Here is a 27,158-nt window from a genome sequence, read left to right as displayed (position 1 = left end):
GGAGAAGAGAGTGCAGTGGGCGAACAGGCGTAGCCTATTCGGGGTCAGGGAATATAAAAGAGAGAAAAAAAAAGCCCTGGTACAAGGTATACAGGGGAAATATGAGATGCACAAAACATGCACAAGTCGATAATGTTCACGGCCTCAAGGGGAGGGGAAAGTGTTGCCCGTCGATGCAAGTTGCTGAGATACAAACCGGATGCGCGATGTTGAGATGCGATAAGGAAACAAGTATGACGGGAAATGTTGACCATGAGAATTGGAGATGCTCCGTGGAAAGCCGGACCGGTAGAATATGACAGGCAGAGAGGGAAATGAAGAGAGACACAAGAGGTGCGGGCCGGTCAATGCAGCCGGCCGAAGACTCGAAATTGTGTGTAACACGCACTAGGCGGACGTTTTCGACGAGACGAGAGAGGAGAGAGGCGAGGACAGGCGGGGAGAGGCGAGGAGAGGCTTGGGGGTCCGCCGATGCGGTGACACTACATGCTTGTGCAGCTCTGAGATTGAATGTTGAAGAATGAGGATTGACAGCGGCGAGAAATGAAGGTTCCGTTGTGATGAATGCAGAAGCAGGCACACAGCCAGTTGGGCCGGTGAGAGAGTGTTTTCAAAGCGTCCGACGATATGTTTTGAGATATGGGAAGGGCGGGTCGACAACCGATGTCAAGAGGCACTTGAAAACGAAAATGCCTATGCCAGCCGGGAGAGATGGGAGGACTGCGACGGCAACAGTTGTTCGCCTTGTTCGCGTGTGTACTTGGAGCTTGCCTGCCGGGCTGGCTGTCCCTCCAGTCATCCAAAGAGGTTCAAAGAAAACTGTCAACCATAGGTGGAAAGGGGCAGGTGGGATGCTGGTACCAGAAACGGACCGTCACAAAAAAAGGAGCACGGCACAGCACACAAAAACACAAAACACAAAATACAGACATACGACAAAATAGACACAGCTCTAGTTTGCTGTGTCGTGCTGGCAGTGCTTGTTCTGCCCCTCTCTAAGAACGCCCATTCGGGGTGGCCAATGCCAATGCCAATGCCAATGCCAGCGCCAAGGGGGTGTGATCGACGACGCGGGCAGTAAACGAGGCGGTTGGATTCGAAGTGGAGCCCGGCCCTTGTTTCTGCTTTTTCTCTCGAGATTTTATTTGTGCAGGTGCAGGATGACTTTCATGTAAAAGGCGCTGAAAATTTTTAAAAAATAAATAAAAATAAAAATAAAATAAAAAAATAACACGTCTGTGAGATAATAATGCCACTCCTTTCATCACCTCAAAAATCAAAAGTAATAAAAAGGTGTGCAAGGACGGTTTTGCCTACTCAGAAGAAAGAAATAGATCAGACGGTGTCGGTCGAGAACCTCTGGACACCATTTTCTCGTGCGGCATGTCGGTGACCAGAAATGACCCGCCTTTCCTTCGACTTGCTGAAAATCACACCCTTTCAATATTTTGTATGGAAAGCCTGCTTGATGTCCACGTCTTTATGCACACCTTCCGAATCCTCTGTAAAATAGCACAAATCCTCCAGGCCCGGGGGGGGATGTGTTCGCCACACAGAGTTGGACTCTTCTGTCACATTGCCAAACGTCGTAGGGCACGCACCTCTAACCTAGCCCAATCCCAGACGGGGCATGTCATTCTGGGTGCACTTCGACCGTAGACTTGCCCCCTTCAGTCCGTTTTTATTTTGCATTAGCGTCGATCGAAACATCGAAGCAAACTGTCGGAGAAGCATGAAAAGAGCCGGACAACATCGGCAACTGCATAGAGTAAAACAATAGGCAAATGGAAAAATCAGATGCATCTCACCTTGCAGGTCTGGGCTTTGGGCTTTTTGTCGTTCTTTGCTCCTCTCCTTGTTGAGACGCCTAAAAAATCAGTGCATCGTGCTTCTACGTTCGCGAGATCTGAGATCGGTTTGTCTGTTCCTGCACGTGTCTGCGTTTCGACATTCCATATACCATTTCCTTGATAAGGCTTGACGCAGAAACACGACGAGGACCCCTATATGGTGTAGGTCGTTGTCAACGCATGTAAAAAATATGCAAAATGGGCGGAGACGCCTGTCATGGGTGCCTAATTGCACGAAAGAACGCATATTGCAGACGTGCCGTCTCCTTTGCCTTGGCCCCTCCTTTTTTTTTTTGCAACTACGATCTCTTCCCATCTATGTATTCCGTCCTTTTTTGACTGGCCTCTTCATTCCTGTTTTTAGAGGGACTGGCTGGCTGTGTTACTCGACCTCGAAACTGCTACCTGCGACGACGCGACGTGTAACCCTAGAAAATACCCTTTCAGCTTCCGGGGTCATGATGCCCCGCTCTTTTTCTCTCTCAACGGGTGACAGTCTCCACTTTTGATCCTTGCCCCGCGAGAGTTATCCACCCAGCCATCCCACCATCCTCATTGAGAGGAGCTGTTTTCGATCAGCTTGTGGACGACGGCTTCCTTTCTTTAGGGCCCTTGGCAGGTCTTTTGTTCTATTAACTTGTGCCACGAGGGAGCATTAGCACATTGACACTGCACTTACACGCTGACCGGCTGGTAGATATGTGGCATAACTTGAGAGAGAGAAGAGGATAGCACCAAACAGAAAGATGTTTGGACTAAACTGGACATATTTTTAGGGCTTCTTTTGTTGTTCTTTAGCTTTGCATCTGTTGGCGGCGAGGATGCAGAAGCAGCTGGGCTGAGCAAGGACAATAAAAAGGTAAAGCGGCTGTTAGCAGTGTTGTTGGTTCCGGAAGGATACTTTCGACGACATATCACCAAAGTGGCACGAGATGCATGACGAGGCCGTTTTGAAGTGACTGGAGGGGTGGAATATTGTGAGTCGAGGATGGAAGAATACCAGCATAGACTTGAAAAGTAGACAGGGGACTTCATTGTGACCTTCTCAGAGGGCACGATCCATTCTGCTGATGACACGAATATTCTCTTTAATACCACTCAACAAGGAAGCAAAAGACGCAACACCTTCCGAGAAGAGACCGACAACGGGTGGGCAACTTGGAAGGACGAGATGACATGATGGTAGGAAGCAAGCTCCCTGTATAAACATGAGATTTTCAAAAAAACAAAAATGCCCGTGAAAGATATTGTGTATGCAGGTCGGGACGTTGTGGCACGTAGATTGAGTTGGGCGGCCACAAGATCATCGCGTGTGTGCCCACCGCCTCTCCAGTATAGGCTGCTTCCCGTTGGAAGGCGAGGACGATTTCTATTCCAATCTTTGTAACCACAGCGTCTAGAAAGTATTGCAAGAATAGCCGATGCAAATTTGCTTCAAAGATGCCAGCGGCGCTTAGGCCGAACCGAAAATCAGAAGAGCTAAGACGAATTACAAAAACAGTGCGACAACTACTCGCAAGAACGTTTACGCTTGGGACAGCTGTTCCGTTCTCCCCGGAATGGACCAAAATTACGCCCCGTTGTCTAGACTTTTCAGTCGGCCTCAGATGCTCCGTGCGTCCCTCAGTGTTGGCAATGCGTGCTGTGATATTTGGGGCACGGACAATGAGCCGTTGCAGTACCTTAGCTTAAGGGACTTTTTGCCTCCTGCAGTAAAGATTGTCGCCCTTTGCGAACAGCAGGTAATACATTCGTGCTTATTTATGATGTGATAGCAGGAGACGTGATAGAATGTCCAACTATAGACTTATGGAAAGTTGGAGCCTAGAAACTTTGGCCAAGACCAGCCATTTCCGAGATTATTCAGGTGTGTAATTTTTGAATATCCTTCCTCAAACGGTATTAGTCTCAATACGGTACGGAGAGTTTTCGAAATGCCCTGTCTTGAACTCGTACAAAGTGTGTGACGCTCGTGACAGAGGCCGGCCTGGTTGTATTTCTACTCTCTGCGACCATGGAAGGATTGACTTCCCTACCTCGGTGAAATGGGCAAAAGAAAAACCCAGACCACTTTTCGGCACTCGTGCCTTCGAATCCTACTGTGGTAGATACATTCATCAAAGAGCATTTATTGTTCACGCGCATTTTCTACTCTGTACCGCGTCAGCTACAGACACATGGCTTTTTAAGATGACTGCCGGCCGGGAGGCCTGGCGAGAGACCTGCCTCGGTCTTTTTCTGTGACGAGTTGCGTATGGCACCTGTATGAGGTTGGTTAACGCAACTGCAAATTTCTAACCCTGGCGTCTATTGTGCATCCTAGAATTTTATCTAATCCGTACTTGCAAGGCCTCTCTGTTTCCGGCCTCCACTATATGGTTTCTATATGAAGCATATGCTTTCTTTTAATTTTCTCTGACTGAAATCGCTGAAACTAGCCGGCGACTACAGAATGGCAAAAACGTAGTTTCGTAAGACCTAGCCGGAACGTGAAGTTGTATGATACAGTAAGAACTGTACGCCTTGACTCGTTTGTTGTTTTACCTCGCCTTTGTTGGGCCAATCCCCTGCTATGCCGCTGCCTGGACAGCGGCAAGCTCCTCGACAAGTGTCGAAAAGACGGGCCGGTCTGTAACGGCCGGGACAACGCACCGCGCGTGCAGTCGGAGGAGCCCGTGCCGCACTGACGACGAACCGTCTTCACTCATCAGGCCCAGCACATCCTCGACAAGGTGTGCAAATGCCAGCACCTCGAGCTTCTCCAGGCCGGCAAGGTCATTGACTTCGCTCTCACCCTGGCTATTGCCACTCCCATAGAGCGTCGCGGCGCCGAAATCGCTGAGGATGGCATGTGTAGTGTCCTTGTCTTCCTTGCCGGTGCCAGAGCCGCCCCGCGCCACTAGGATGTTGTGTGCGTACAGGTCACCATGTGCGATGCCGCGAGCGTGCAAGTGCGCCGCCGCAGACGCCACGCCCGAAAGAATGGCCAGGGCAGCTGACACGGGTAGCTTCTTGCTGCCGGTTGCGGCATCGGTGTCGAAGCAGTCCCGCGTGCACGAGTCAAACGATGGTGGCTGGCCCAACACGCGGTATTGTGGCGGAATGAGCTCCATGATGAGACCGCCACGGAATGCTGGCGGCGTACTACTAGTACTTGCTCCCTCGTTTCCCGCTTCGTCCGCGTCCTCGCCCCAACGGATCTGCCCGTGTACCTGCACCAAGTTGACGTGCTGGCCAGCCGCCAGACACGCAGCCATCTCGTCGTAGGGAGTGCCGTCGCTCGTGAGCGCACCGCGGAAGATCTTGACAGCCACTGGGGTCGAGGGCGACAGCGGCAGAGCGTGTCGCGTGGAGGTCGGAGTGGACATTGAAGACACAGCCGACACAGCCGACACAGCCGACAGAGCCGAAAGAGACGAAGACGTTGAGAAGACAGAAGCTCCCGAGACCGACAGGGCAGGCGTTGACGTTCCAGACAGCGACGGAGTGTTGAAGCCAGATGGCCCCCGGCTGTTTAGTGTGCTGCTGGGCCCACGGCTGTTGTTACTGCTGGTGTTGCCTTCATTACTCCGAATGGTGCCCTTGGAGATAATGCCGCTCGCACCCTCACCCAAAACATGGTGGATTTCGATCTGGTTCCAGTCCACGTGAGGAAGGGAAGACGCCGTCGACGAAGAGCGCGCCGCGGCAGCATTGGTCTTCGTCGGTGAGCTGGCCGAGCACGGATTACCCGCGAACGACAAGAACGCCAGCCTGGGCATTGTGAGGAGCCACATTGGCAGCGCAGTCAGCTTGTTGGCGGCCAGTCGGAGCAATGTGAGGTTGCGGCAGTTGGCCATGGCGTCGGGCAGGCCTGTCAGACAGTTGCCTGCCAGCATGCACTTTTCTAGGCGCGCACAACGGCCAATGCTGGATGGGATGTGTGTTAAGCTGTTGTCGGTCAAGATGAGCCACCGCAGTTGGGGCGGCAGGGCCACATCGTCCAGGGTATCGCCCTCAAAACCTTCCATGCCGTTCTTGCGGAAGGCGACCATCTCGAGGCGCGGGCAACCAGCCAATGCGCTCGGGAAACGTTTGAACTTGCAGCCGCTGAAAAAAGCGATGCGCAGACGTGGTAGGCGTGCGCCCAGGTCGTCGGGGAGCGCCGACAGGCCCGTTCCAGAGAGGTCTAGGATCTCAAGCGTGGCAGCAAGGCTGGCGTCGAAGATCTCAGGTGGAAACGAATCGAGTGGCTCCGTGAGCTTTAGCTTGGTGAGGCCAGCGTCACAGTAGCCCCCGGCCCGGAGGGTCGCAAGGTCGTGCATGGTCAGCGAGGGCCGGTGAACGGCGGTGGGTGCCAGAGGAGGGCGAGAGAGAGGCAGGGAGAGGCTTCGTCGGGAATGTGAGTGAATTGAAATCTAGGCAGTACGACGACGGTGATGCGAGGAAAAGAGCAGAAAAGAACGTAAAAAGACGAGACGCAAGATGTCAGCTTCGAGAGCCGGGGGAGAGAACTGACGCCATATCGATGCGGTGAGAAAGGAAGAACGACAGGACCTCCTTCTCATTATCTCACGCCTTCATTCTTCGTGTTTTCGTTTTTTTTATCGCCGCCTCGCAGGGATACAACCATCGGCACCCACAAGGATAAGCTGGCGGACCCACGTGGGCTCCGGCAGTGTAGCCGTCTCACTAATAAAAGCCCAGGGCAAGAGGCTGCACATTGGATGGGAAACAAGAATACGAGATCTTCGCCAAATCAATGCCCTCGAGTCTGCAAGACCAAAGTATTTCAATACGAAGAATCACGAGTAAAACCTCAGCTTTTGTTCCTGGACTACTAGACGAATCAGTTAGAGCCATTACAACGCTACACCACTAAAGTGGTCTTAAATCGACTCCTCCCTTCCTTTGCGGCCAGTAACACAAATACCAACACGGTAGTTGGCCTCCAGTCTTGGCATAGATGACTGTCGACTATTGCAGATTGTTTGCGAATCGAAAGCTATTAATATGGTTTGGTATTTCCATGGTAATTTTGTGGCCACTACATTTAGATCAACAAACTATCTGTGTATATTGTAAACAGTAATTTTTTTTCATATGCTCATCGAGGGAATAGATAATCTCCTCGCTTTATGGGGTAACGGGCATGAATTGAAAAGATTCCCCTGGCAGCCCTTTCAATCCTCGTCTTCCACGTCGCCCTCTAGCCAGATTTCGTGTCCATCGCCCTCGCGGACAAACATGCTGGCTATGAGGCCAATGATTGCCACCGAGCTCAACCCCCAGAACACCGCTCCAACTAAGCCGTGATTCAAACCGAGGCCGTAAAGATAACCGCTTAATATAGGGCCAACTGTACGTGCTAGAGAGCTTGTACTCTGTGCGAGGCCGTGAAGACTTCCGAGGACGGAAGGGTGAGGGGTGCAGTTGTTAACTAGTATCGTCTGTGCCGGCAATGCAAAGGTGCGGCCCGTGACATGGCATAGAAGCACCAGTGCAATTGCAACCCAGATTGCCGCACCGTCCTTGGCATGCGGTGGTGCTGACAGGCTCGGCACGAGACTGAGAAACGGAACAATAAAGTATGTAACTGGGAAACAGCACAAGAAGATGCGCCACGACCTCACGACACCGAGGCGAGCGGACACGGAGGGATACAGCAAGAGCTGCATGGCAATACCGAAGCACCCCAGAATAGCCATGGCCATGCCTACTTCGCGGGGAGGCATGCCGATGCCACCTGTGAACACAAATGGCAGATTTTGGGTGAGGTAATGAGTAGCTTTGGCCGCCGATGACTTTGGAGCCGGTGCCTGAGCGGGATCATACACGGGCGTCGACAAAAACACGAACCACAGCGAATTGAACGAGCCCATGTGGAAAGCAAAGATGGACTGTGCCAGTAGCGTCAGAATCACATTCTTTGTGAATATCCGGCGGAACGGCAGTCGTTGCGAGTAGCGTGTCCTTGACCGCTTCGATTTCTGTGATGACTTGGCGGCAGCCGACGTAGAAGCCTCCTCCTCAGTCGGTACAACTGGCGTAACAGGATCCATTTCGACACTGACGGTGCTAGCATCACTGACGTTGCGGGAGTGGGTTGCGAGGGGTGTGTACGCGATCGAATCGGGTGAGCGACGGAATAGCAAGACAATCTTGCGCCGCAGCTCAATGCCGAGGTCGCGTGTGCCTCTTCTCGAATCAAGTGTTTCTTCTAGCCCCAGCCAGACGCCCAGAAGCGCCGAGAGTAGAATAACCGCACTGAGGAGGTTGGGCGCCGCATACGGGAAGCGGAGGAAGAATGCATTATCGCCAAACTGATTGGGATAACTATGAGCCGGATCGGAGAGGACGCCACCCAATATGGGACCGATGATGACACCGATGTTGAACGTCATGGGTAGAATTAGGAATGCACGGGATTGGTACCTGCAAGGTCAGTGAATAAATCCAAATCCGCGTTGACAAATCTCGACGAATAGGTGGTACGCACTTCTTCTCCCGAATTATCTCGCTGATCCTATTTTTATCAACAAATGTTAGCGAGGCTCGTGGGAGCATCATGTAGGCAAGAGAAACCGGAAGGCATACATTGTGCGGAGGACTCCAACGTTTCCGTTGGTGGCGCCCCCTAACGACCGAAAGAAAAGTGCTTGCCAGAAGCTCTGTGAGAAGCCAAAGCCAAGACAGGAGAGCACTGGGTAAATGTGTTAGCCAAAGGGCTCTCAAGCTTCGGTTGAAAAAAAAAAAAAAAAAAAAAACGAAGACCATACGTACTGGTCCCTGCTAAGCCGATCATTAACACCTTCTTGCGGCCAAACAGGTGCGAGTCGGCCAGCCGGCCCCAAACCATGGCTGTTAAGAATTGGGCGGCCGTAAAGCTGGCATGAAGAATTCCAGATTGGCTTGCAATGACCGAAGGAGGTAAATCAGGCCGGAACGATTGGAGCTGGTAGAACATGTAGGACTGAACATGTTAGGTTTCGTGGATCTGATGAGGGTTCTATTACGGACGGAGTCGTATCTACCTGAAGAGATGTTTGCACAAGAGGTTCGCTCAGCCGTGCGAGAGTGAGGACGGTCAACTGGCCCTTCTCGGGTAAGTCCCGCCACCGGACGGTCTCCTGCTTTGTGGACTTCTCGTTTTTAGACTTTCTTTTGACTGTCTTGCCCCTATTTCTGGCTGGTGTACTTTTCCCACTGCCATTATCGTCGTCCGTGTCGGAAGCCGATGTAGGCGAACGAGGGCCTCCGGTTGCCAGCAGCCTTGGATTCGCGCTACTGTCGCCAGCATCATAGTTGCCATCACCATTTTCTAGGTCGACGTTGTGGTGATCGACTTGCAGCGTTTCATCGTCGCTGTCCATATCGGAGCTGACATCTTTGCCTTTGTCGCCCCGCACCGGTGCCGGTGCCGGTGTCGGGGCGGTCGTCAGAACTCCACCGGCAACGGCATTCCCATTGCGGCTCGTATGCTGGCCATCGTAGCGAGCGTCGATACCCTTCATTTACCTGTGCACAAATGGAAACTGCCTCGTTTGAGAGACGAAACAGTGGAACAGAGATTGTAATTTATCTCAGTACAGCGGGCCCGGGTAAAGAGGCGTCCGTACTAAATATTGCGGTGCGTAAGTAATACAACTCGTGTGTTGGCGGTATTAATATTTGCTCAAGCTGGGCGGCCAAAAAAGGTAACCGGGTACCTGGGCTAGTATTACCCAGGGTTATCGAGGCGATCGAGTATATGGTACTTATGGAATGTGTCTGAATATCATTTATGACTTGGGATGATGTTTACGGGAGCAAGTCAAGCGACAACGCGGAAAAAAAAAAAAGAGGCTGGCGGCGTATGACAAGACGTACGAAACAAAAGATGGGATAAAATATTGGGAGAAGAAAAAACGGGAAAGAGATCTTCGAAGGCCAAAAGATTGGCCGGAGAGATCCAAAACACGACTGGGAGGCATGAGCGATTCGGCTCCGACGGCAACGTAGCGGCATGCCGACAGTGATGAAGGCGAAATGGTGGGAGAAAAAAAAAGTGTGTCAAAAAGAATGGGGACGACGGCTGCCGGTGCAAGTGTCAGGCCCTGTCCTATGAACGAAGTACACAGAACGTCGAGCATCTCTGACATAGAACTCGGCCCTGGCCCAAACAGAAGCCTTTATTTTGCAATTGCCCACCTCTAACGCCAACGCCCATAATAAACAGCCGAATGTTTCAAAGGTCGAACAGAGTAACAGAGCTGTCGAGAAAGCCTGAGCGCTGTGAGACGTTGTGTTTGGCAGGGTGTCATCACGTCCCTCACTTCTCCTGCGGAGTCCATGTAACCCCACGCCACCCATGCAGTCGAGTCGTGTGTCAAGGCCTCAATGGCAAGTGATCGAGGCCGAGAACTTCCCTATTTATGTACCCTTCTTCGTGGGTGTGCTGATAGAGCGACGTTCCCGCCACATGTAATTTTTTTGATACGGCGCACCTTCCTCGTTCATGGCCCGTCCTCTTTTGCTACTCTCCTTTTTGGTCGCGAGCCTTATTGCTGCTTTTGTGGCTATTGTTTCTTTGCCGTTCCAATGTGACGATTCAGTGACTGAAATTCTGAGAGTTGACCCCCACCACGGAAATTGTGCGTGCATTGCATCGCAAGAAACAGAGCGGGGTGCGCTTGCCGTGTGCCGATTCATGGGTGGACTGGAACACAAGGAAGCGGTAAGAGGCGGGAATGTGCTATCGGCATTCCGCCATGCGCCACGATAAACCAAGAAAAGTAGTGTGCCTCACTTCCGCCCCAGGAAGGAACGTCCTGTACGAAGTATTGCAAGAAAGCATAAATATCCTCAGTTGCTGGAGAATGAGATGCCTTCTAATCTAGCCACAACAAAGGGAGGCTACAAAGACAGCATCCAAGTCCCTTTACTTCTTCTCTTCAACCTTTCCAAAATCTTCTTCCTCTAACCGCTGTTACTAGTTTGGCTTCGCTGTGCGTGCGCCCAACCCACGTTCCTTCTGCCGCTTCGTGCGCCACAGGTAGTACTCGCCCGCCGTTGTGACCGGGTACTTGTGCGGGTTCGAGTCGCTGACACACGATGGGATGGGTGTCATGACCGTGACACGATTGAATCCGAAGAAAAATGGGCACGAGTAGCGTGCCTTGCGGCCTGTGTTGATGACGCGGTGCACTGTGCTCACAAAGGTGTCGTTGGTCTGGCGCATGAAGCAGTCGGCAATGTTGACGACGAACGAGTCCGCCACCGGCCGCACCTTGACCCACTGTCCGTCCTTGCGCAACACCTCCAGGCCGTCACAGTCCTGCGTGATCATGGTGAAGTGCTCGACGTCCGTATGAGCGCCGATGCCATTTTGGTCGTCGCGGGACGCCTGCTGGATGGGATAGTGTAGGATGCGCATCGATGCCTCGGGCGTCTTGACATAGTCATCAAATGCCGTCTCGGGCAGCTGCAATGCCAAGGCAAACATGCGCGTCATGCGACGAGCAAGTCCGACCAAGGCCGCTTGATACGTTGCGAGTGTCTTTCGAAATTCAGGCAAGTCTCCCGGCCAGAGATTGGAAACGGGTGGCGGCATCGAGCCGTCTTCGGTTGCACTGGCATCCTCCTCAAAATTCCAGTTATACGCCTCATACAGATCTGTGATGGATTAGCAGCTGCCTTGCAAAGTACTTTCAAGAGCGTGATCTTTTTCATCTTGGAGGCAGGCTGCCCTTACCCTGATACTTTTTGTCGTTGGCATTATACTCATGCATTGGGTGGTAGCCAATGTATTCATTGGGCATAAGGCCTGTGTACACTTGCATCTTCTTTTCCGTCTCCTGACCGAAGAACTCCCTCGCCTGCTTGAAAACCGCTTTGGCAAGTGCCATGTCGACCCCCTTTGCGAGGTATTAGTGAGAACAAGAACAGAAATAAGAAACAAGGTGAGGGAAACAAGACGTGCAAAGACGATACGGTTCGGAATCGAGACAAAACATACGTGGTTCGCAATGGTCAAGAAGCCCACATTGCGCGCCGCATGGCCAATTTCTTTCGCAAGAGCTTGTCGTTCAGAGAGGTCTGAGCTGTACATGCGGGAGACATCGATCACTGGCACGTAGTCGGCTTCGATGGCGTCGTTTGAGATAAACTCGACCACCTTGCCATTTACCAGCTCAAGTGAGCGAAGCTTTGTGGCCGGGGTCGGGACTGTTGAGGTTGTGGCTGTAGTTGTGGCTGTAACCATGACTGCCCTTTTTCTTTTCCAAGATGAAACGGAAAGTCAAATCTACTGAACCGGTTGCCCAAAACCACGATAGGAAGCATGTCTTTGAATTATATACCTAATAACTGATTTGGTATTTCGCTGTGACGCCTTACATCTGGCGGTCCCTGAGGATGTTTGTCTATCGTCGGCGGTTGAATTCGAATCAATTTACCAGGCTCGAGAAGTGCAGGATGCACCAAGACTACAACTCCAAACAAGATTGGTCACGCCTCCAAAGGGCACAAAATCTCTTACGGCAACCAAATCCATTGGACAATTCTGCCGCCTTATCGGAAGAAGATACTGTCAGCCTTGCGAATTTGACTTGGTCTTATTCACTATAGGTGGGTGAATTTGTAACGTCCAACTCGTCTTTTCGACATTTTTCGCCGTAATTTTGCCGCTGATAAGGAATGGTTAGCAAGGTCGGATCCATCATTGAGTTGATGTTCTTTATCTTGGTGGTTGGGCTTGTCACCTAACAACAAACCTCATGGCGCCAGGTCCCTTTATCAGGAACGCTTGGTTGGCGCCCTTGAACTGGTGTTATCTGATTCGCCAGAAGCGGCTAAACAGCATGAATTCGGTCATTGTTCTTGACGACCCCGGCATCAGCCACGACTCACAGGCTCTAGCCCACCGATAGGAGTCCCAAGACTGGAGAAGAAGAACCGGGGAGACAAAACTGCTCGAACTGGGCATGTCATTTCTCGGCATCTGAGCTGCAAGCGCGCACTTCATGTTATAAAAGCTGCAGGGCATCCAGCCAGTTGCCCATGCCGATCAGCATGCCGCAAAACATTTGTCAAGGCAATTCTTCTCGACACCTCACGCGTCAGATTAGGACACGACCGCGGCCATGGACTTCTTGAAGCGACTTCAAGTCGACGTCCGAGAGGACGGCCAAGTCGGCCTGTCCAATGAAGACACTAAGCCACTACCACCGAGTCGGAGAACATATGGCCCTTGGTCGTTTGTTATTCTGTGGGTCATAACGGGTTCGCTTTTTCTGAGCGTCATTTTTGTCGTTATTTTTGTAACGTTTTCATGGAAACCATTTTTCTAACATTAACAGGCTCGTTTAATATTGGCGGCTGGACCACGGGGTCCTCTCTCATTGCCTACGGCCTCAATGTGTGGCAGTGCATGATCACCGTGATCGTAGGCAATCTCATCGTTGGTGTCATGTGTGTTCTCAGCGGCGCGCCTGGCGCAAAGTGGCACATTGGTTTTCCGATCATCCAACGCTCGGCCTGGGGCACTCGTGGTTTTGTTTTCGTCATTATTCAGCGCTTCTTCCTGTCTTGCATCTGGTACTCGACACAGGTCTACTGGGGCGCCGAGTGCCTCAAGACATTCTTGACCGCGCTGTGGCCGTCGTACCAGTCGCTCAACAAGTCCTTAGCCGGTGGCACAATGACGACGGGCGACTTTCTTGCCTTTGTCCTCTTCACCATCTTCTACTTGCCGCTCGTCTTCATCAAGCCCGAGCACTACCGCATCCCCTTTCTCTTCTGCTGCGCCTGCATCATCCCGACTGTGCTCGCCCTGCTCATTTGGTTCGTCTCAACGGCCCACGGCGGTGGTGAGCTGCTGCACGATGTCGCTGCTGCGGGCGTGACTCAGGCGCACGGTTCCCACCTCGCATGGATGTTCGTCCTAGGTATTTGCACCAACATCAGCACCATCAGCGTGCACATCTTTGTGCAGTCTGACTACACCCGCTTTGCACGCAAGCCTCGCGACCAGGTCCTGGCCCAGCTCGTCATGGTGCCGCTGGGTACAATTGTCGTCGCCCTCACTGGCATCGTGTGCACCTCGTGCGCCGCCAAGATCTTCCCCGAGACAAGTGGCACTCTACTGTGGCAGCCGTACGAGCTGCTGACACGTCTACAGCTGCACTACAACAACTCGTCCCGATCGCGAGTGGCCGTCGCCTTTTCCAGCCTGGCATTTATGCTGGCCCAGTTCGGCCAAGTCGTCGCCAACAATGGCGTCTCCGGCGGTATGGATCTGTCGGCGTTGTTGCCCCGCTACTTTACCATGCGCCGCGGTATGTTGGCGCTGACGTGCATCTCGTTCATTGTGCAGCCTTGGCAGTTGATGAACGGTGCCAGCAGCTTCTTGACGGTCCTTGGCGGATACGGTGTCTTCTTGGGCCCTATGACGGGCGTCATGTTCTGCGACTACTTTATCGTCCGCAAGCGCGTCTACAAGTTGTCGGACCTGTATCGCACAAGGTCTGACAGCATCTACCATTTCAGCCACGGCGTGAACTGGCGCGCGTTTGTGGCGTGGATTATGGGCGTCTGGATCACTCTGCCTGGTTTTGCGCGCATGGTCCATGGCGGCCCACCGCTGGACGGCTGGTCCAACATGAACTACTTCAGCTGGCCGTTGGGCACACTCATCTCGATGATGGCGTTTTACATCATGAACTGGCTGCAGCCTGTTCCTGGTTTGGGCCAAGTTGATGATGAAGACTACTTCGGCGTCGACGGTCCACTGACCGCTGTGATTGAGAGCCAGGAATCAGACAGCGGCAACGAGAACATTGATAGCGGCCGCTTCGACACAAAGGTGTAGACACTGTTTTACTGACAAGAGAAAATTTTACTTTTTACCAAGAAGATTCAGCAACAAAATTGCCCGTCTTTGGCTTATGTTTGTTATAACATACATTAAACTTTTGTTTCCCACATCATGAACGTAATTTTTTGGACTCTCTATTAAATACCGTCCTATGACCAATCGATAAGGCAGGGTTGACAAAGACTAAAAAGGAAAGATACTAGGTGTGCACCGACGTTTTAGATTCTAGAATTACTTGCAGTTCTTATCGCAGATGTTATTTATTGGGCGCCTTAGACCAGGCCGAAGACAGCCTAAGATTGATCTTATTTAATGTCCCATTGCATATGTCATACTTCTATATAACGCCTCCCCCAGGTAGTTTCTGAGTTTGGAGGTCTGTTATTAACTTCTTTGGCCCAGGTAGTGTAATTTTATTCCTACCAAAACGCAAGCTACGGACACTATGAGCACCTCGCGAGACAAATCAAAACGAAGTGTGGGACGACGGAGTACCAAAGCGTGTGATACCTGCCACCTGAGAGGGCGAAAATGTCAGGTCGACCGAGAGCCGGCGTTTTGCTTGTTCTGCCGCCATAACGGCCTAGCCTGTACATGGAACCGGGTGCCTGCCAAACGAGGACCGAAACCAAGGAACAGCAAAAGTGACGAAAAGAGGCCTTGTAACTCGGCAACAAATGACCATCCTAGGACCGCATGGGTTCTCGACGAAGTAGTACACGGGTCTAGAGCAACCTTGACGACATTGATCCGCTCATACTTTGATTTTGTTTATCCTATGTATGTTTGCTATCTCTGGCTCCAAACTGCTTAGAAAAAACTCACATTCTGATAGCAGCAACGACAGATCGAATTATGTTCACGAACAGACATTTATGGAGCGGTGGACAAGCCAGCAGATGCCAAGCTCGAAGGCGTCGTATGGTTTACTCATGGCCATGTGTTCTCTGGCCGCGTACCGCATTCAAAAGGGAATCGCACCGGCTGCGGTCGGGTTTGCTCGCCATCTGAAACCGCAAGTGTATCTGCAGGAGGCCATGTCATCCGTCGACTTATCACTTGCTGTGCAGAAGCAGACAGAAGAGCTCCAGGCAGTGGCTCTTTTGTGCGTGACGGGCCTCGAGAAGGGTGATGCAGCCTTGCTACAGCAATATCTTGGACTCTACCACGCGACTGTGGCCAACCAGAGCTTGTATGACGAGAATAGGTGGCCGCCCAGCATGCACGATATGGAAAAGGAGCAGCGGAGACGATTGTACTGGTACATGTACCGTCTCGAAGTTCACACGGCTCTTGTCATGGGCCATCCTGTCCGCTGCCCCGAGCTCGAATCGCTAGTCGCCTATCCCCAGATTCCCGACTTTGACCGTTTCGGTGGCAATTACGGTGATGGAACTGAAGCAATAAACGACAACGGCGAGGTGGAGTGGCTTACTGGGTGGAACTTTGTTACGGACTTATACCGGGGCCTAGAGCATCTATTGGCCAAGTTCCGGCCCCGGCGGCTCTCCACGCACCATAGCCGAATTGGCCCCGGCTCGACCTTGCCGACGATGTTCCTCATCGACTTCGACCCCGAATCCAAGATTCTAATGCCACTCAAAGCTGCATTAAATAAACTGCCTATTCGTTTCAAGCACGCTCAACCGCTGTCATCCAATGTATCTCTGAATCGGTGCGGATTCCAGGCCACAAACATCGTTTGCACGTATCAGGTTTGTTCTGAAGCAGAGTTTATGTGCGGTCCTTTGAAATCAGTGTCTTAAGCTAACAAACCACAGCTGGTCCGTATTATGGTTTATGCGTTCAGCAAAGCAACATTCAGCCAGGCTTGTCGCACCGCTATCGACCTAGTTGAAGACATGGCCTCGATTCCAATGGATTATCTAAAATGGACAACGCTTGCTGCGGTGAGTCAAGTAACGTCATACTTTGCTGGAAAATTAAAAGTACCAGGGAACTAACCATTCTATTTCTTCAACTATAACAGACACAAGAACTCTCAGGCATTGGCCACATTCTGTGCCAGTTCATGCGTCAGGATCTAGTTACAGCGGATTACCATGAGCTGAGAAGTGCCCTGTAAGTAACAGACTGCGACTCCATGCATTCTCATTCCATAGCTAATAGCACTTTAGACTCTGCATCAAGGAATATCTGGAGAGCCTGCAGTCCAGTTTCACGTATGTGCGGCGTGCCAGCATGCGCATGGGAGAGTACGTAGAGGAGATCGACCAGGTGTTGCTCTCGCGAGAGCGAGATGATACCCATCGACAAGGCTCATGCATCCAAAAAGACGATGGAATGAAACAACAGCAGTTATATATGCCGTTTCCGGACCAGGATACTTCTCATGCCTGGCGAGACGTATTCAGGGACTGATGATAACCAGGAGCGGTCGGTCTGCAATTGAGAGTCATGATATTAGCGTTTTTTTTTTTTTTTCTGTTATCCTGTGACGCTTTCCTCATCAAGGTCCTCGTCGGAGAACAATGACACACAGAAGAAGGAAGAAGGGACCAGGAAGGTGCAACGCTCAATCAGAAGATGTGTTGCAAATAGCACCTCCCAGTGTCCCATCAACCTCATGCTAGTTTTCATTGTTGTATGTATTCTTCCTTCCCTGAACGCCTAGAAAAGGGGGTACTAAACTACTGGTCGCAAAAAAAAAAGTGGTATTATCATTTTACCTCCTTTTTCTCTACCAGGGGCTACTTGAACTGATTTCTTTGTCTCAAAACCTTTTCCTGTTCCTGTTGCCGTCCGTACGTTTACGTTTGGTCCCAACAACTCCGGTTCCAAATGTACCAGTCCTTCCCCCAGGATCCCTCGTCTCCTTCGTCACTTTAGGTGACTTAACTTTTCCACTCCCGCTCGGCTCCGACCTACCCGTCCCAAGTTAAAAGCACTTATGCTCTTGACATAACACCCCAGGCGCGGATAATGTTGTCAGTGTAGCCAGCGAACAGGGTCTGGCCGTCGGCGCTCCAGGCCAGGGACACGCACTCAGGCTCGCGGCTCTTCTTGCCGACGGCCTGGAATTCGGGCTTCAGCTCGTCGACCTTGCTCTTCTTCTCCAGGTCGAAGATGATGATGCTGGAAGCAGTGGCAGCGCACAGCCAGTAGCGGTTGGGCGAGAAGACCAGGGCGTGGATCTCGTCACCGGCGTTGAGCGAGTACAGGTGCTTGGACTCGTTCAAGTCCCAAAGCATAGTAGTGCCGTCCTTGCCGCCCGAGGCGCAGAGGGAACCGTCAGGAGAGATGGTGACTGTGTTGATGTAGCCGGTGTGGCCGATGTGGTCCGTCTGCAGCTTGCATGTGGAGAGTTCCCAGACCTAGTAAAGACAAACGCCAACGTCAGTTCAAACGACTCTCCAACAAAAGGTGGGTCTGTGTGCTCCAAAATAAATTCCAGAAAAAAAACCAAGCGAAGCAAAACGCCCAAAAGAACACAATGTTGTTTTGGGTACTACATCAGTGCGGTGATTAGTTTTGTCTCATGGCCGGCCAAAGCCGGCTCTGAAGTAGCAAATACTTTAAAAATAAAGGTGCAAAACATCATATGGACTCCGCTTGGTTCAGGATAATCGGGAGCACAGCACGGGGCGATCGGTACACAACTCACCTTGACAAGCTTGTCCCAACCGGCCGAGACGATCACGGGGTTCTGGGGGTTAGGCGAGAAGCGCACGCAGGAGACCCACTCGGTGTGGCCCTTGTCGGTGATGGTGAACTTGCAATCGCCCAGGGTGTTCCACAGCTTGATCGTCCGGTCGCGCGAGCCGGAGACGATCTGGCGGTTGTCGGCGGAGAAAGAGACGGATAGGACATCGTTGGTGTGGCCGACGAAGCGGCGGGTGGTGGTACCGGTGGAGAGCTCCCACAGGCGCAGGGTCTTGTCCCACGAGGCCGACAGAGCGTAGGCACCATCAGAGGAGATGACCTATGAAAAGACTGTCAGTTCCAACATTCGCCTCACAACACCATCGCGGCCATCTCTTTTGTCCTCCACCACTCCTCATTTCAGGTCGATCAAATAATAATAGTCATGATAATGATGATAAACGTACACAGTCGGACACAATGTGCGAGTGGCCGTGCAGCGAGCGCTTGGGGTAGCCGTACTGGGCCTCGTCACGGGTCAGGTCCCAGATGATGAGTGTCTTGTCGCGAGAGCCGGACAGGAGCATGTTCGGGCTAAAAGTTGAAAACATTGTAAGTATTTGCTGTGCTTGTTCTAGTGACGGATTTTCGAGTCGAACTGCGCCATCCTCTGTCTGCCGATTTCAACCCCCCTCCTTCAATCACAAGCAACAGTTCAACTCTTCCAAAGATCAGTCGCGCCTGTGAGGAAAGGCGGGCAGGCAGAGGTTCGGTTTTCAGAAGATTCGGCGGGCTATTCGCAAAAGGGGGAGGCGTTCTCACTTCTCAATCGACGTGGCCAAGCTGGTGACCCAGCCGCTCTGTTGAACACATACGTGTTAGCCATAACATTCCCAGCCAGGAAGAAAAGAAAAATAAGAGCCAGCAGCAGCCCAAGCCAATTCGTCCAAATCTCAGGCATGAACTCCTCCTCATTTCTGGTCGGCTCATTAATGGTCCAGAGTTTCCAGGCGCCAGTTGTAGGTCTCGTAGTACTTGGACTGCTGGGCCTCGATTTTCCCACCCCGATGGCCGACGACGACAACATTGCGGAGCGTTCATCACAGAAGCTGCTGGTGCAAAGGAGGAGGTGAAAACGTACGTGGCCCTCGAGGGTGCCCTTGAGGATGAGCTGCTCTGACATCGTGATGGTTGATGGAAATTGGCGTCGGCACAAGGTGTTCAATTGTGTGGTGTGTGTGATCGTTTTTCCTGGCAACCAATTTGGAGGGGACGGACGGCGATGCGAAGCAAAAAAAAAATTGACGTGTAGGCAGAAACACCCGCTTACCTTTCGTAGAACGAGGGCTCGACTGGAAAAAAGTTTCAGAGTGATTAGGGCGGGTGTTGACTTCTATGGGGCGTTTGGGCAGAGGGAAATTTTTGGATTATTTTTTGTGCAAGGACCAAAAATTGCCTTAGGGCCAAAGGCGTGTGATGTGGGGTCTGGCCAATGGTAATAGAGATTGCGTCTGTCCGTGTTCCTTTTGCGCTAGAAAGGTTACCATGTGACACGTCACGCATCAGAAATATTGAAAACGTAGCTCACTTGACAGGTGACAAGCAGCTGTCAACACAAGGCTGCGAACGTCATTCAACTAGCAGCCAGGTGCGAACAGACACCAGTGGGATGGTTAGAGAATTTGCTTGCTTGATTGTCCAAAGAATATTCTGAAACTAAAACGATATATGTATGAATAATACCCGTTCCCCCCTGCAACTCCAGGCTATGCAAAGATAGGTAAAACAAACAACAACAAAAGTGAAAACCTGGCAGTCCTAAACAATTTTGCGCGCCTTGCGCGGAATCTCTTTGCGGTGGAACATCTTCTCCGCGTTCACCATCATGCTCTGGTCAGCAATCTCCTCCCGCAACGCTGCCGCAGTGCTCTTAGTCGTCTTAGAGGGAGATGTGTCAATGCTCTGAGGCGCACGTGATACCGCGCCATAACCTCCCGCAGCACCACCGGAACCGCTCTTGCGACGATCCTGTTTCGCTTCCGTAATAAGCTCACGCATTGCTGCTTCCCACAAGGTGTACCGTTTCTTGTTCAGCGTGCTCCGGTCTGCGGCTGCGCGGACTTCCTTCAACTTGTTTACCTTGCTGGCACGCATGAGCCCACGAAGTGCCTCCTCGGCTTGCTTTGCCTCCACAGCAGCGGCCTCGCGTATTCCCTTGGGATCACTGGTCCGGATGGTGCCGTCCATAAGTGGTGCAAACCCCAGGCCGAGGTCGCGATCTTCTACGCTCGCTTTTTCACTCGGGAGCAGCAACATTGAACCGTCGTCGTACCGTAGGCCACTGCCCTGGACAGTCACTAAGTCAACGTCGATTGGCGTGTTGCGGTATGTGTGAATGCTTGGGAAGTCGGGAAAGCTGCTGGGAATGTAGCCTTTGCTCTCTTTTTCAGATCTGCCGCTAAGGGCGTCGCTAAGAAGAGGTAGATCGTTGTAGTCGTTGCGCTCGAGCGGACGACGAGACAGAGAATGCAACTGCGGTTCAGGCAGTTGTTCGGCAAGAGGCCGTTGTGCGAGCTTCGCGGGGCTGATGGGGTTCCGTAGATGTGGTCGTAATGCACTTGTCGCTAAGTTAAAGCGAGCTAATGATATGTCCAAATCGACCGGGATTGGCTGAGTGCGACGAGCGGCCAGAGTGAAGCGGGTGACGTCTTTTGTAAGAGACTGAATATCTGGGACGAGTCAGTACGATAAAAAGATGTCACATGTACAGCGTATCCACGTCGGATACACCAGAGGCGCGCTTACAAGACTCGGTGATGAGCAGGAAGCTTTCCAATGCTTCATTGCTGGCTGACGAGAAACCGACATGGTCCAATGCTAACACCAGTGCCCGACGTAGCCCTTGGCGGGCCTCTTCATTTGCCGACGGCTCCTGTTCCGTGCATGAGAGCTGGTCAACCTCCTCTTGCTCCCTTTCATATTGCTCGCGCAAGCGTTTCAATTTTTGTGGTCGGTGCACCTTGATGTCTGGAGTTGGCAGAGGTGTCGCGTCTGTTTTCGTTGGTGGTTTCTTTTCGCCGATCGATCGTCGGTCGTTATCGTCCGTGCTCCCCATGACGGTATCGATGTCCCTTTTCGGTTCAATACCTCGCGTTCCTGGCGGTGCCGAGGTTGTATCGCTGATGGTTTGTGAGGTTGTTCGAGATGACGTGAAACTTATCGTTATCGCGGAGCCGTTTGTCACATAACGCGAGAGCCTGAAATGTGGGTCGAATTATGTAATCCACTGTTGTCTCAACTAACGGCTAATTTCAGGACAGCCCCAATTCAAAGCATCGAAAGATTCATCACTTTTGATTCAGCGCGGTGATATAGTAGCCGGTTCGTTGTTCTAAAGAAAAGAAACACGTTTTATTTTATTAAACTGTCTCAATTCGTACTAGAGCTCACCGCCTTAAATGGTATCACAAAACATCGAATATGCGTACGAGCACGGTCACGCTCCCGTCTTGCCTTATGAGTTGTTTACACTTGTTTTGTTTAATTTGTTAATTTTTTATTTTTAGTTCTTGGTCTACTGTCTATTCTGTGTTAGTATGACTTTGACATGGTTTGGTTTATGGCTGCGGTGGTATGACTCTCAGGTCCGGTGAATATTTTATAAACATGAGATCAATCTCACACACAAAAAAACCCCTCCCCCCCATAAAACAGTCTGAAGCAAAATTTACATTCAAACTGAAATATACACAACCCACCTATCGACCTCAAAACGCGAAATCGAGACATCTGAACGGGACAAAGAAAGCCAAGAGAGCCAGGTCAGCACGGTGTGTGCAGTATGACACAGCTCGGGGTGTGTAAGTAAACGAAGCGATTGTGCTGGGTGCAGCCCGTATTGCCAGCGTGTATGAGACGGCAATAAATTGAGCCAATCAAGGCTGCTAAGATTGGAAACATTGGGCACCTCATTGTACTAAGTGCGGGGCCGATGCTCCTGGCCCGTAAATAAAACCATATTCCGGTCTGCACTTGAGGACATTGATTTGACTCAAAACAGAGGCGACTTTCTCTGCAAAAGTTGTTGATAACGACACAGAGAAAAGGCAAGGAAATCCTACCAAAGACGAGACGAATTGAAGATCGAAGCCACAGCAATGTGGACCAAGCTGAGCAGCCTTCTTCCGAGGCACCGCATGGTTCCTTCCACCGCCTTTGCCATCCACCGTGTTTACAGCGCAGGCGCCCTCGTGTCGGGCGGTGCTGGAACAGTGCATGGCGTCTTCCAGAGAGCCATCAACGCGACGGCCCCGCGGACGGACTGGACGCGCGCTGAGATCTCCGCCATTTACAACACGCCACTCATCGATCTCACCCATGCTGCTGGCACTCTTCACCGTCGCTTCCACAATCCGGGCGCAATCCAGATGTGCACCCTCATGAATATCAAGACAGGCGGCTGCAGCGAAGATTGCAGCTACTGTGCGCAGTCATCGCGGTACCAGACGGGCCTTAAGGCGACGAAATTATCGACCGTTGAGTCTGTCCTGGCTGCCGCACGCGTGGCTCGCGACAACGGCTCGACCCGTTTCTGCATGGGCGCCGCGTGGCGGGACATGCGTGGCCGCAAGTCTGGTCTGCGCAATATCAAGGCCATGGTTGAAGGTGTGCACGCGCTGGGTCTTGAGAGCTGCGTGACGCTGGGCATGCTAGATGAGACGCAGGCCAAAGAGCTCAAGGATGCTGGCCTCACGGCCTACAACCACAACGTTGATACCAGCCGCGAACACTACCCAAAGGTGATCACTACGCGGTCGTACGACGAGCGTCTGCAGACGATTAGCAATGTGCGAGACGCCGGCATCAAGGTGTGTACGGGTGGCATTCTTGGCCTCGGTGAGAAACCTGAGGACCATGTGGGCCTACTGCACACCGTGGCAACGATGCCTTCACACCCAGAGAGTTTCCCAGTCAACACCTTGGTTCCCATCGAAGGAACGCCTCTATTCAAATCGACTCGAATTCCTTTCGACGCCGTCCTGCGCACGATTGCCACGGCGCGACTTGTGATGCCAACAGCCATCATCCGCATCGCCGCTGGACGTGTGGACATGAGCGAGGAGAAGCAGGTCTTGTGCTTCCTGGCAGGTGCTAACGCTGTGTTCACGGGTGAGAAAATGCTCACCACGGCGTGCTCGGGCTGGGAAGAGGACCTGGCTATGTTCAACCGTTGGGGCCTTTTCCCGATGAAGGCTCACGTGGAGCCCGTCCTTCGCAAGGATGAAGAATCGCCCTTCCAAGTGAACAATTCGCTTCTTGCAGATGTTCCTACTGCCTCTCACCAGGAGACTTCCACCACGGTTTAAACACCAGGCTGAAGAATGGTTCCCAATAAGGCAACTACAATCAACGCAGAGAGAAGCCGCATCCTTCACATGACTCGTCGGTTTGCCTGCGACAGTGCTATTACGCCATCGCAGAGATTGCGCCTAGGGCCGGATACGGGAACTGGAATGACAATGCTGGAAACGCTATCATCTCCCCCACTTGTGTATCGGTTCGTTCATGGCGTTCGACCTCATCGAAGACGTGAGGATGCGGCTTGGAGAAACCCGAGGGGTTGGTCTCGCTTTAGAAAAGAGGGTGTAAATTCGATTCGAAACACAGCTGTTTTAGTAAGATAGAATAGAAGGTGCATTCCGGTCGGACTAAATGGTTCTATGTTTGATGGCGATAACGTGAAGGGTAAAATAAAGCGAGGCCCGCGTAGTGTCATTCAAGACGCGACCACTGCTCTCATCTCAAGTGAAAAGGTTGCCATTCATAGCCATTTTTGTCAAGTGCTTATGGTGCTGCCAAGCAACTCCCATGTCATCCAATCCCCCCAAAAAATATCGTGGTATTACAATCAAAAACATCAAGAAGGCTCTCATTAAATCCAAAAAGCAAGCAATGAATCGCCGGTCGCAGGATAATGAGTTGCTCTTAGCCGCTGTTTGCTCTCTCTACAAGCCATTCAGCTGGTTCTGAGCATCCATCGCCTGACCAATGGAAATAAAATCGAGCTGGAAGCGTGTCAGTGGATGGGCGGGATTGCCAAAAATGACGAGACAAGAAAACAAGAATTGATCGAAACGAACTAATGACTTTACATACCAAAACAAAATTAGGAGTACGCCCGAACGCGTTGACACAAAGGCTTGTCTGATCAGTAATAGACGAAAGCGAGTTCGTAGTACCGGCCTTAATCGTGTCTGGGATGAGAATGACTTCGCCAAAAATATCAATCTCGACGTCAAGGAAGTGGTTCACCAGACCCATGCGGCCGGAGGCGCTAGCTCCAGCAGGACGGTCGAGTGTGCACTCAGCGAAATTAGGATCTGTGGTGTCGTATGGAGTTTCGTAGAGGTATGTGAATTCGTCAAGAATATAGTTGACCTGCGATGTATCCGCATGGTAGTCTAAGTCGGTTTTAGCAGGACGCTATTGTGACAAAACTAAGTGAGAACCACATCGAAGTAGAACGCACCCATAAAAACAACCAGCCGCTTCCCACTCGAAATCAGCTCAGCTAGAGTTGGCCACTGGTCGAGGCTCAGCGTACCCGAGGGAGCATACGCGTATGAGTCGAGACCCACGGCTGAGAACACGGTCCCAAACTGAGAGACGGGAATGGAATCGCCATTTGTAAGAAGAAGAGTGATGACTTCGTTTGGGTTGACGTCAAGAAAGCTCTTGATGGGGGTCAAGTAGCTAGCGAGCGTCCCAGCATCCTTCTCGAGACAGCTAGTGTGGCAGAGCTCAATGACACCGTTCTTGTTGTGGCTCTGGGCTTGCAAGAAACGTACTCCCTGGCCGAGCTGGCTGGCCACAGACGTGAACTGGTTATCGGTGGGCAAAAGACCAACGAAGGCTGAGTCGTGCGAGCCAACGTAAGTGACATCGCTATAGCGCCGGCTGCAGAGTGACGGTGAGCCGTTGCAGCTCTGATCCCGCCGGTCAGACTGTGACGGGGCCGCCAAAACGGCCACGGCAAGGACAGCTGCCGCGACAAGTAGCTGGTTCAAAATGGAACGCATGCTATACAATTATTTCTCCACAATGTATTAAATGGAGGAAAAGACAACCAAGAAGAGAAACCAAATGATGAAAGGGCCAGTTGCTAACAGGTGGCTTTGCTGACAATTTGGAGATGTACCTGGGACGAGGCTCCTTGGTGAGAAGAATAGACTGACCGATTTTCGAAACGATGACGAAGGAACCGAATAGGGAGCCGTTTGGCCAGCTTTTACGTTTCGCAATGTTTGGAAAATCTTGCTGCGGGAAACGATCGTCATGGGTGGAAAGGGAGAAAGGGAGGGCAGGCGGCTGCCATTTATCCTAGACGCTCTGGTGTTCATGAGGTAAAGCAAATGCGTAGCTCGACGTTTGGGTAGCTGCGACCCAGCCATCGTTCACTCGGACCCCTTCTCTTTCCATTTTGAGCTGTATTAGGGATCTAACAGAGGAAGACGACGACAATCGGCCACGCACTCCTTCCTCACCAAGTGATCGTTACTGCGATGGTCTTGAGAAGGGATCGGTCGGCAGACTGACGGTCAGGAGCCATCGTGTTAAGGCGTGACCTCCAATAGGTTACGGAATGCAACCCTTTGAAAACCAATGAAAAACCTCAGTACTGGCTTCCGTTGAGATGAAGTACAACGCGTGGCGCTTTTAGCTCATTACAGTCTCGGAAGTTCTCACACCCAAACGGCGGCGAAGGAAACAGATTCGATCATTTGGACGACGACTTCTGGGCTCGCTTGCATCCCTAGTTGAGGTGGTCATGGCTCTCTGGCATGTGATTGGTGCACGAGGGAAATCTAAGTTCAGCAAAAATCGACCGACCAACGGAAACAGATCGGCCTCTGTCGCCCTGCATACTTCGGGGCCATCTGCATGCTGCGACCCTCCATTGACCAACAGGGGGCAGAGGGGCAAACCAGCTTTCCATCGAGCGTTAGCACCAGTACTTTAGGGTAATAATTATCGAGGACGTATTAAAGAGAGATTTGATAGGCACTGGAGGGAATGGAAGGTTGGCTTTGTTTATTCTGTGAGTAAAAGGAGAATCGGGACTAAGTCACTCGAGGAGAAGGATGATAGACGGGAGAGTCACGAAACGAAAAAAAAAAAAAAAAAAAAAAAAAAAAAACGAAAAAAGAAAAAACAGACAAATGTATTCGCTTCTTGCATCGGAGGATAAAAGGAACAGATGTTCGCACCGACCCCAGAGTTGGTGTCAGAGCCTCGACCGACACAAAGTCTGGCGGATCGGCCGCACATCGCTCCACTGCAACGCTATCGCCCTTGCGCACATCCCGGCGCTACATCTACTCTGTGGTTGGGCAATCTTTTCGAACGATCGATACCTTCCGGGTTAGGAGACATCCCCGCCTGCACGTCGTAAGATTGAATGTATTTGTAGAATCAAACTGACAAAGACCGTTTGGCATAAAACCTCATACTGTTGATTAACAGCACGTATAAAGCGTGAATAGATGCAGATACAACTCAAGGCGCTTTACCTTTAACGGGAAGTGTGTTGACTTAAAAGCGTGAACGATGGTTCAGCACTTTGCGAATAAAGCATGTGCTTATGCAGATTGACACCGCCGAGGCACGTTCTATTGCCACAACATCCTATTTGCGATGAAGCACCTTGACATATCCTCATATGTCCGCAACATGCGCTGCTTCGAAATGCACTGTGTATAGATATCGTTTCGACCGTGTGGGTGAGACACCTTGAGAGCCAGGAAGAAATTAGGTATACTTTGCCGTCGAACGGAACGGTCATATGACACGAGTGTCTTACAGTGAACCGC

The 27,158-nt window shown here is 51.5% G+C and overlaps 11 protein-coding genes across 11 annotated transcripts; 3 read left to right on the top strand and 8 right to left on the bottom strand.

Moving 5' to 3' along the window:
- Window positions 1-4,420: 4,420 nt before the first annotated feature.
- Window positions 4,421-6,154, bottom strand: SPBR_00445 (serine/threonineeeee-protein kinase; the record flags this gene model as incomplete). Its single annotated transcript, XM_040758764.1, has 1 exon — window positions 4,421-6,154. One exon carries the CDS (start codon window positions 6,152-6,154, stop codon window positions 4,421-4,423), a length of 1,734 nt encoding a protein of 577 aa, XP_040618473.1.
- Window positions 6,155-7,012: 858 nt separating this feature from the next.
- Window positions 7,013-8,233, bottom strand: SPBR_00713 (major facilitator superfamily transporter; the record flags this gene model as incomplete). The annotated part of the gene is made up of 1 exon (XM_040759032.1): window positions 7,013-8,233. One exon carries the CDS (start codon window positions 8,231-8,233, stop codon window positions 7,013-7,015), a length of 1,221 nt encoding a protein of 406 aa, XP_040618472.1.
- Window positions 8,234-8,811: 578 nt separating this feature from the next.
- SPBR_01068 (uncharacterized protein) lies at window positions 8,812-9,343 on the bottom strand (the record flags this gene model as incomplete). Its single annotated transcript, XM_040759387.1, has 2 exons — window positions 8,812-8,826; window positions 8,864-9,343. 2 exons carry the CDS (start codon window positions 9,341-9,343, stop codon window positions 8,812-8,814), a joined length of 495 nt encoding a protein of 164 aa, XP_040618471.1.
- Window positions 9,344-10,800: 1,457 nt separating this feature from the next.
- On the bottom strand, window positions 10,801-12,072 carry SPBR_00676 (uncharacterized protein; the record flags this gene model as incomplete). The annotated part of the gene is made up of 3 exons (XM_040758995.1): window positions 10,801-11,483; window positions 11,563-11,725; window positions 11,827-12,072. 3 exons carry the CDS (start codon window positions 12,070-12,072, stop codon window positions 10,801-10,803), a joined length of 1,092 nt encoding a protein of 363 aa, XP_040618470.1.
- An 880-nt stretch (window positions 12,073-12,952) lies between these two features.
- Window positions 12,953-14,679, top strand: SPBR_00450 (uracil permease; the record flags this gene model as incomplete). The annotated part of the gene is made up of 2 exons (XM_040758769.1): window positions 12,953-13,091; window positions 13,169-14,679. The coding sequence occupies 2 exons, from the start codon at window positions 12,953-12,955 to the stop codon at window positions 14,677-14,679; spliced, it is 1,650 nt and encodes a 549-aa protein (XP_040618469.1).
- Window positions 14,680-15,560: 881 nt separating this feature from the next.
- SPBR_00552 (uncharacterized protein) lies at window positions 15,561-17,067 on the top strand (the record flags this gene model as incomplete). Its single annotated transcript, XM_040758871.1, has 3 exons — window positions 15,561-16,400; window positions 16,467-16,595; window positions 16,816-17,067. The coding sequence occupies 3 exons, from the start codon at window positions 15,561-15,563 to the stop codon at window positions 17,065-17,067; spliced, it is 1,221 nt and encodes a 406-aa protein (XP_040618468.1).
- A 527-nt stretch (window positions 17,068-17,594) lies between these two features.
- On the bottom strand, window positions 17,595-18,875 carry SPBR_00672 (guanine nucleotide-binding protein subunit beta-2-like 1 protein; the record flags this gene model as incomplete). Its single annotated transcript, XM_040758991.1, has 3 exons — window positions 17,595-18,020; window positions 18,311-18,628; window positions 18,756-18,875. The coding sequence occupies 3 exons, from the start codon at window positions 18,873-18,875 to the stop codon at window positions 17,595-17,597; spliced, it is 864 nt and encodes a 287-aa protein (XP_040618467.1).
- A 1,231-nt stretch (window positions 18,876-20,106) lies between these two features.
- On the bottom strand, window positions 20,107-20,604 carry SPBR_01079 (uncharacterized protein; the record flags this gene model as incomplete). The annotated part of the gene is made up of 1 exon (XM_040759397.1): window positions 20,107-20,604. The coding sequence occupies one exon, from the start codon at window positions 20,602-20,604 to the stop codon at window positions 20,107-20,109; it is 498 nt and encodes a 165-aa protein (XP_040618466.1).
- A 442-nt stretch (window positions 20,605-21,046) lies between these two features.
- Window positions 21,047-21,403, bottom strand: SPBR_01125 (uncharacterized protein; the record flags this gene model as incomplete). Its single annotated transcript, XM_040759443.1, has 1 exon — window positions 21,047-21,403. The coding sequence occupies one exon, from the start codon at window positions 21,401-21,403 to the stop codon at window positions 21,047-21,049; it is 357 nt and encodes a 118-aa protein (XP_040618465.1).
- Window positions 21,404-22,445: 1,042 nt separating this feature from the next.
- SPBR_00717 (biotin synthetase) lies at window positions 22,446-23,654 on the top strand (the record flags this gene model as incomplete). The annotated part of the gene is made up of 1 exon (XM_040759036.1): window positions 22,446-23,654. The coding sequence occupies one exon, from the start codon at window positions 22,446-22,448 to the stop codon at window positions 23,652-23,654; it is 1,209 nt and encodes a 402-aa protein (XP_040618464.1).
- A 1,131-nt stretch (window positions 23,655-24,785) lies between these two features.
- SPBR_01043 (uncharacterized protein) lies at window positions 24,786-25,367 on the bottom strand (the record flags this gene model as incomplete). The annotated part of the gene is made up of 2 exons (XM_040759362.1): window positions 24,786-25,115; window positions 25,137-25,367. 2 exons carry the CDS (start codon window positions 25,365-25,367, stop codon window positions 24,786-24,788), a joined length of 561 nt encoding a protein of 186 aa, XP_040618463.1.
- Window positions 25,368-27,158: the final 1,791 nt, after the last annotated feature.

The sequence above is a fragment of the Sporothrix brasiliensis genome (genome assembly GCF_000820605.1).
Source record: "Sporothrix brasiliensis 5110 chromosome Unknown Cont19, whole genome shotgun sequence".
NCBI classification, from domain to species: Eukaryota; Fungi; Ascomycota; class Sordariomycetes; order Ophiostomatales; family Ophiostomataceae; genus Sporothrix; species Sporothrix brasiliensis.
The sequence above is the reverse complement of the archived record's forward strand: the minus strand, read 5'-3'. Positions and strand labels throughout refer to the sequence as shown.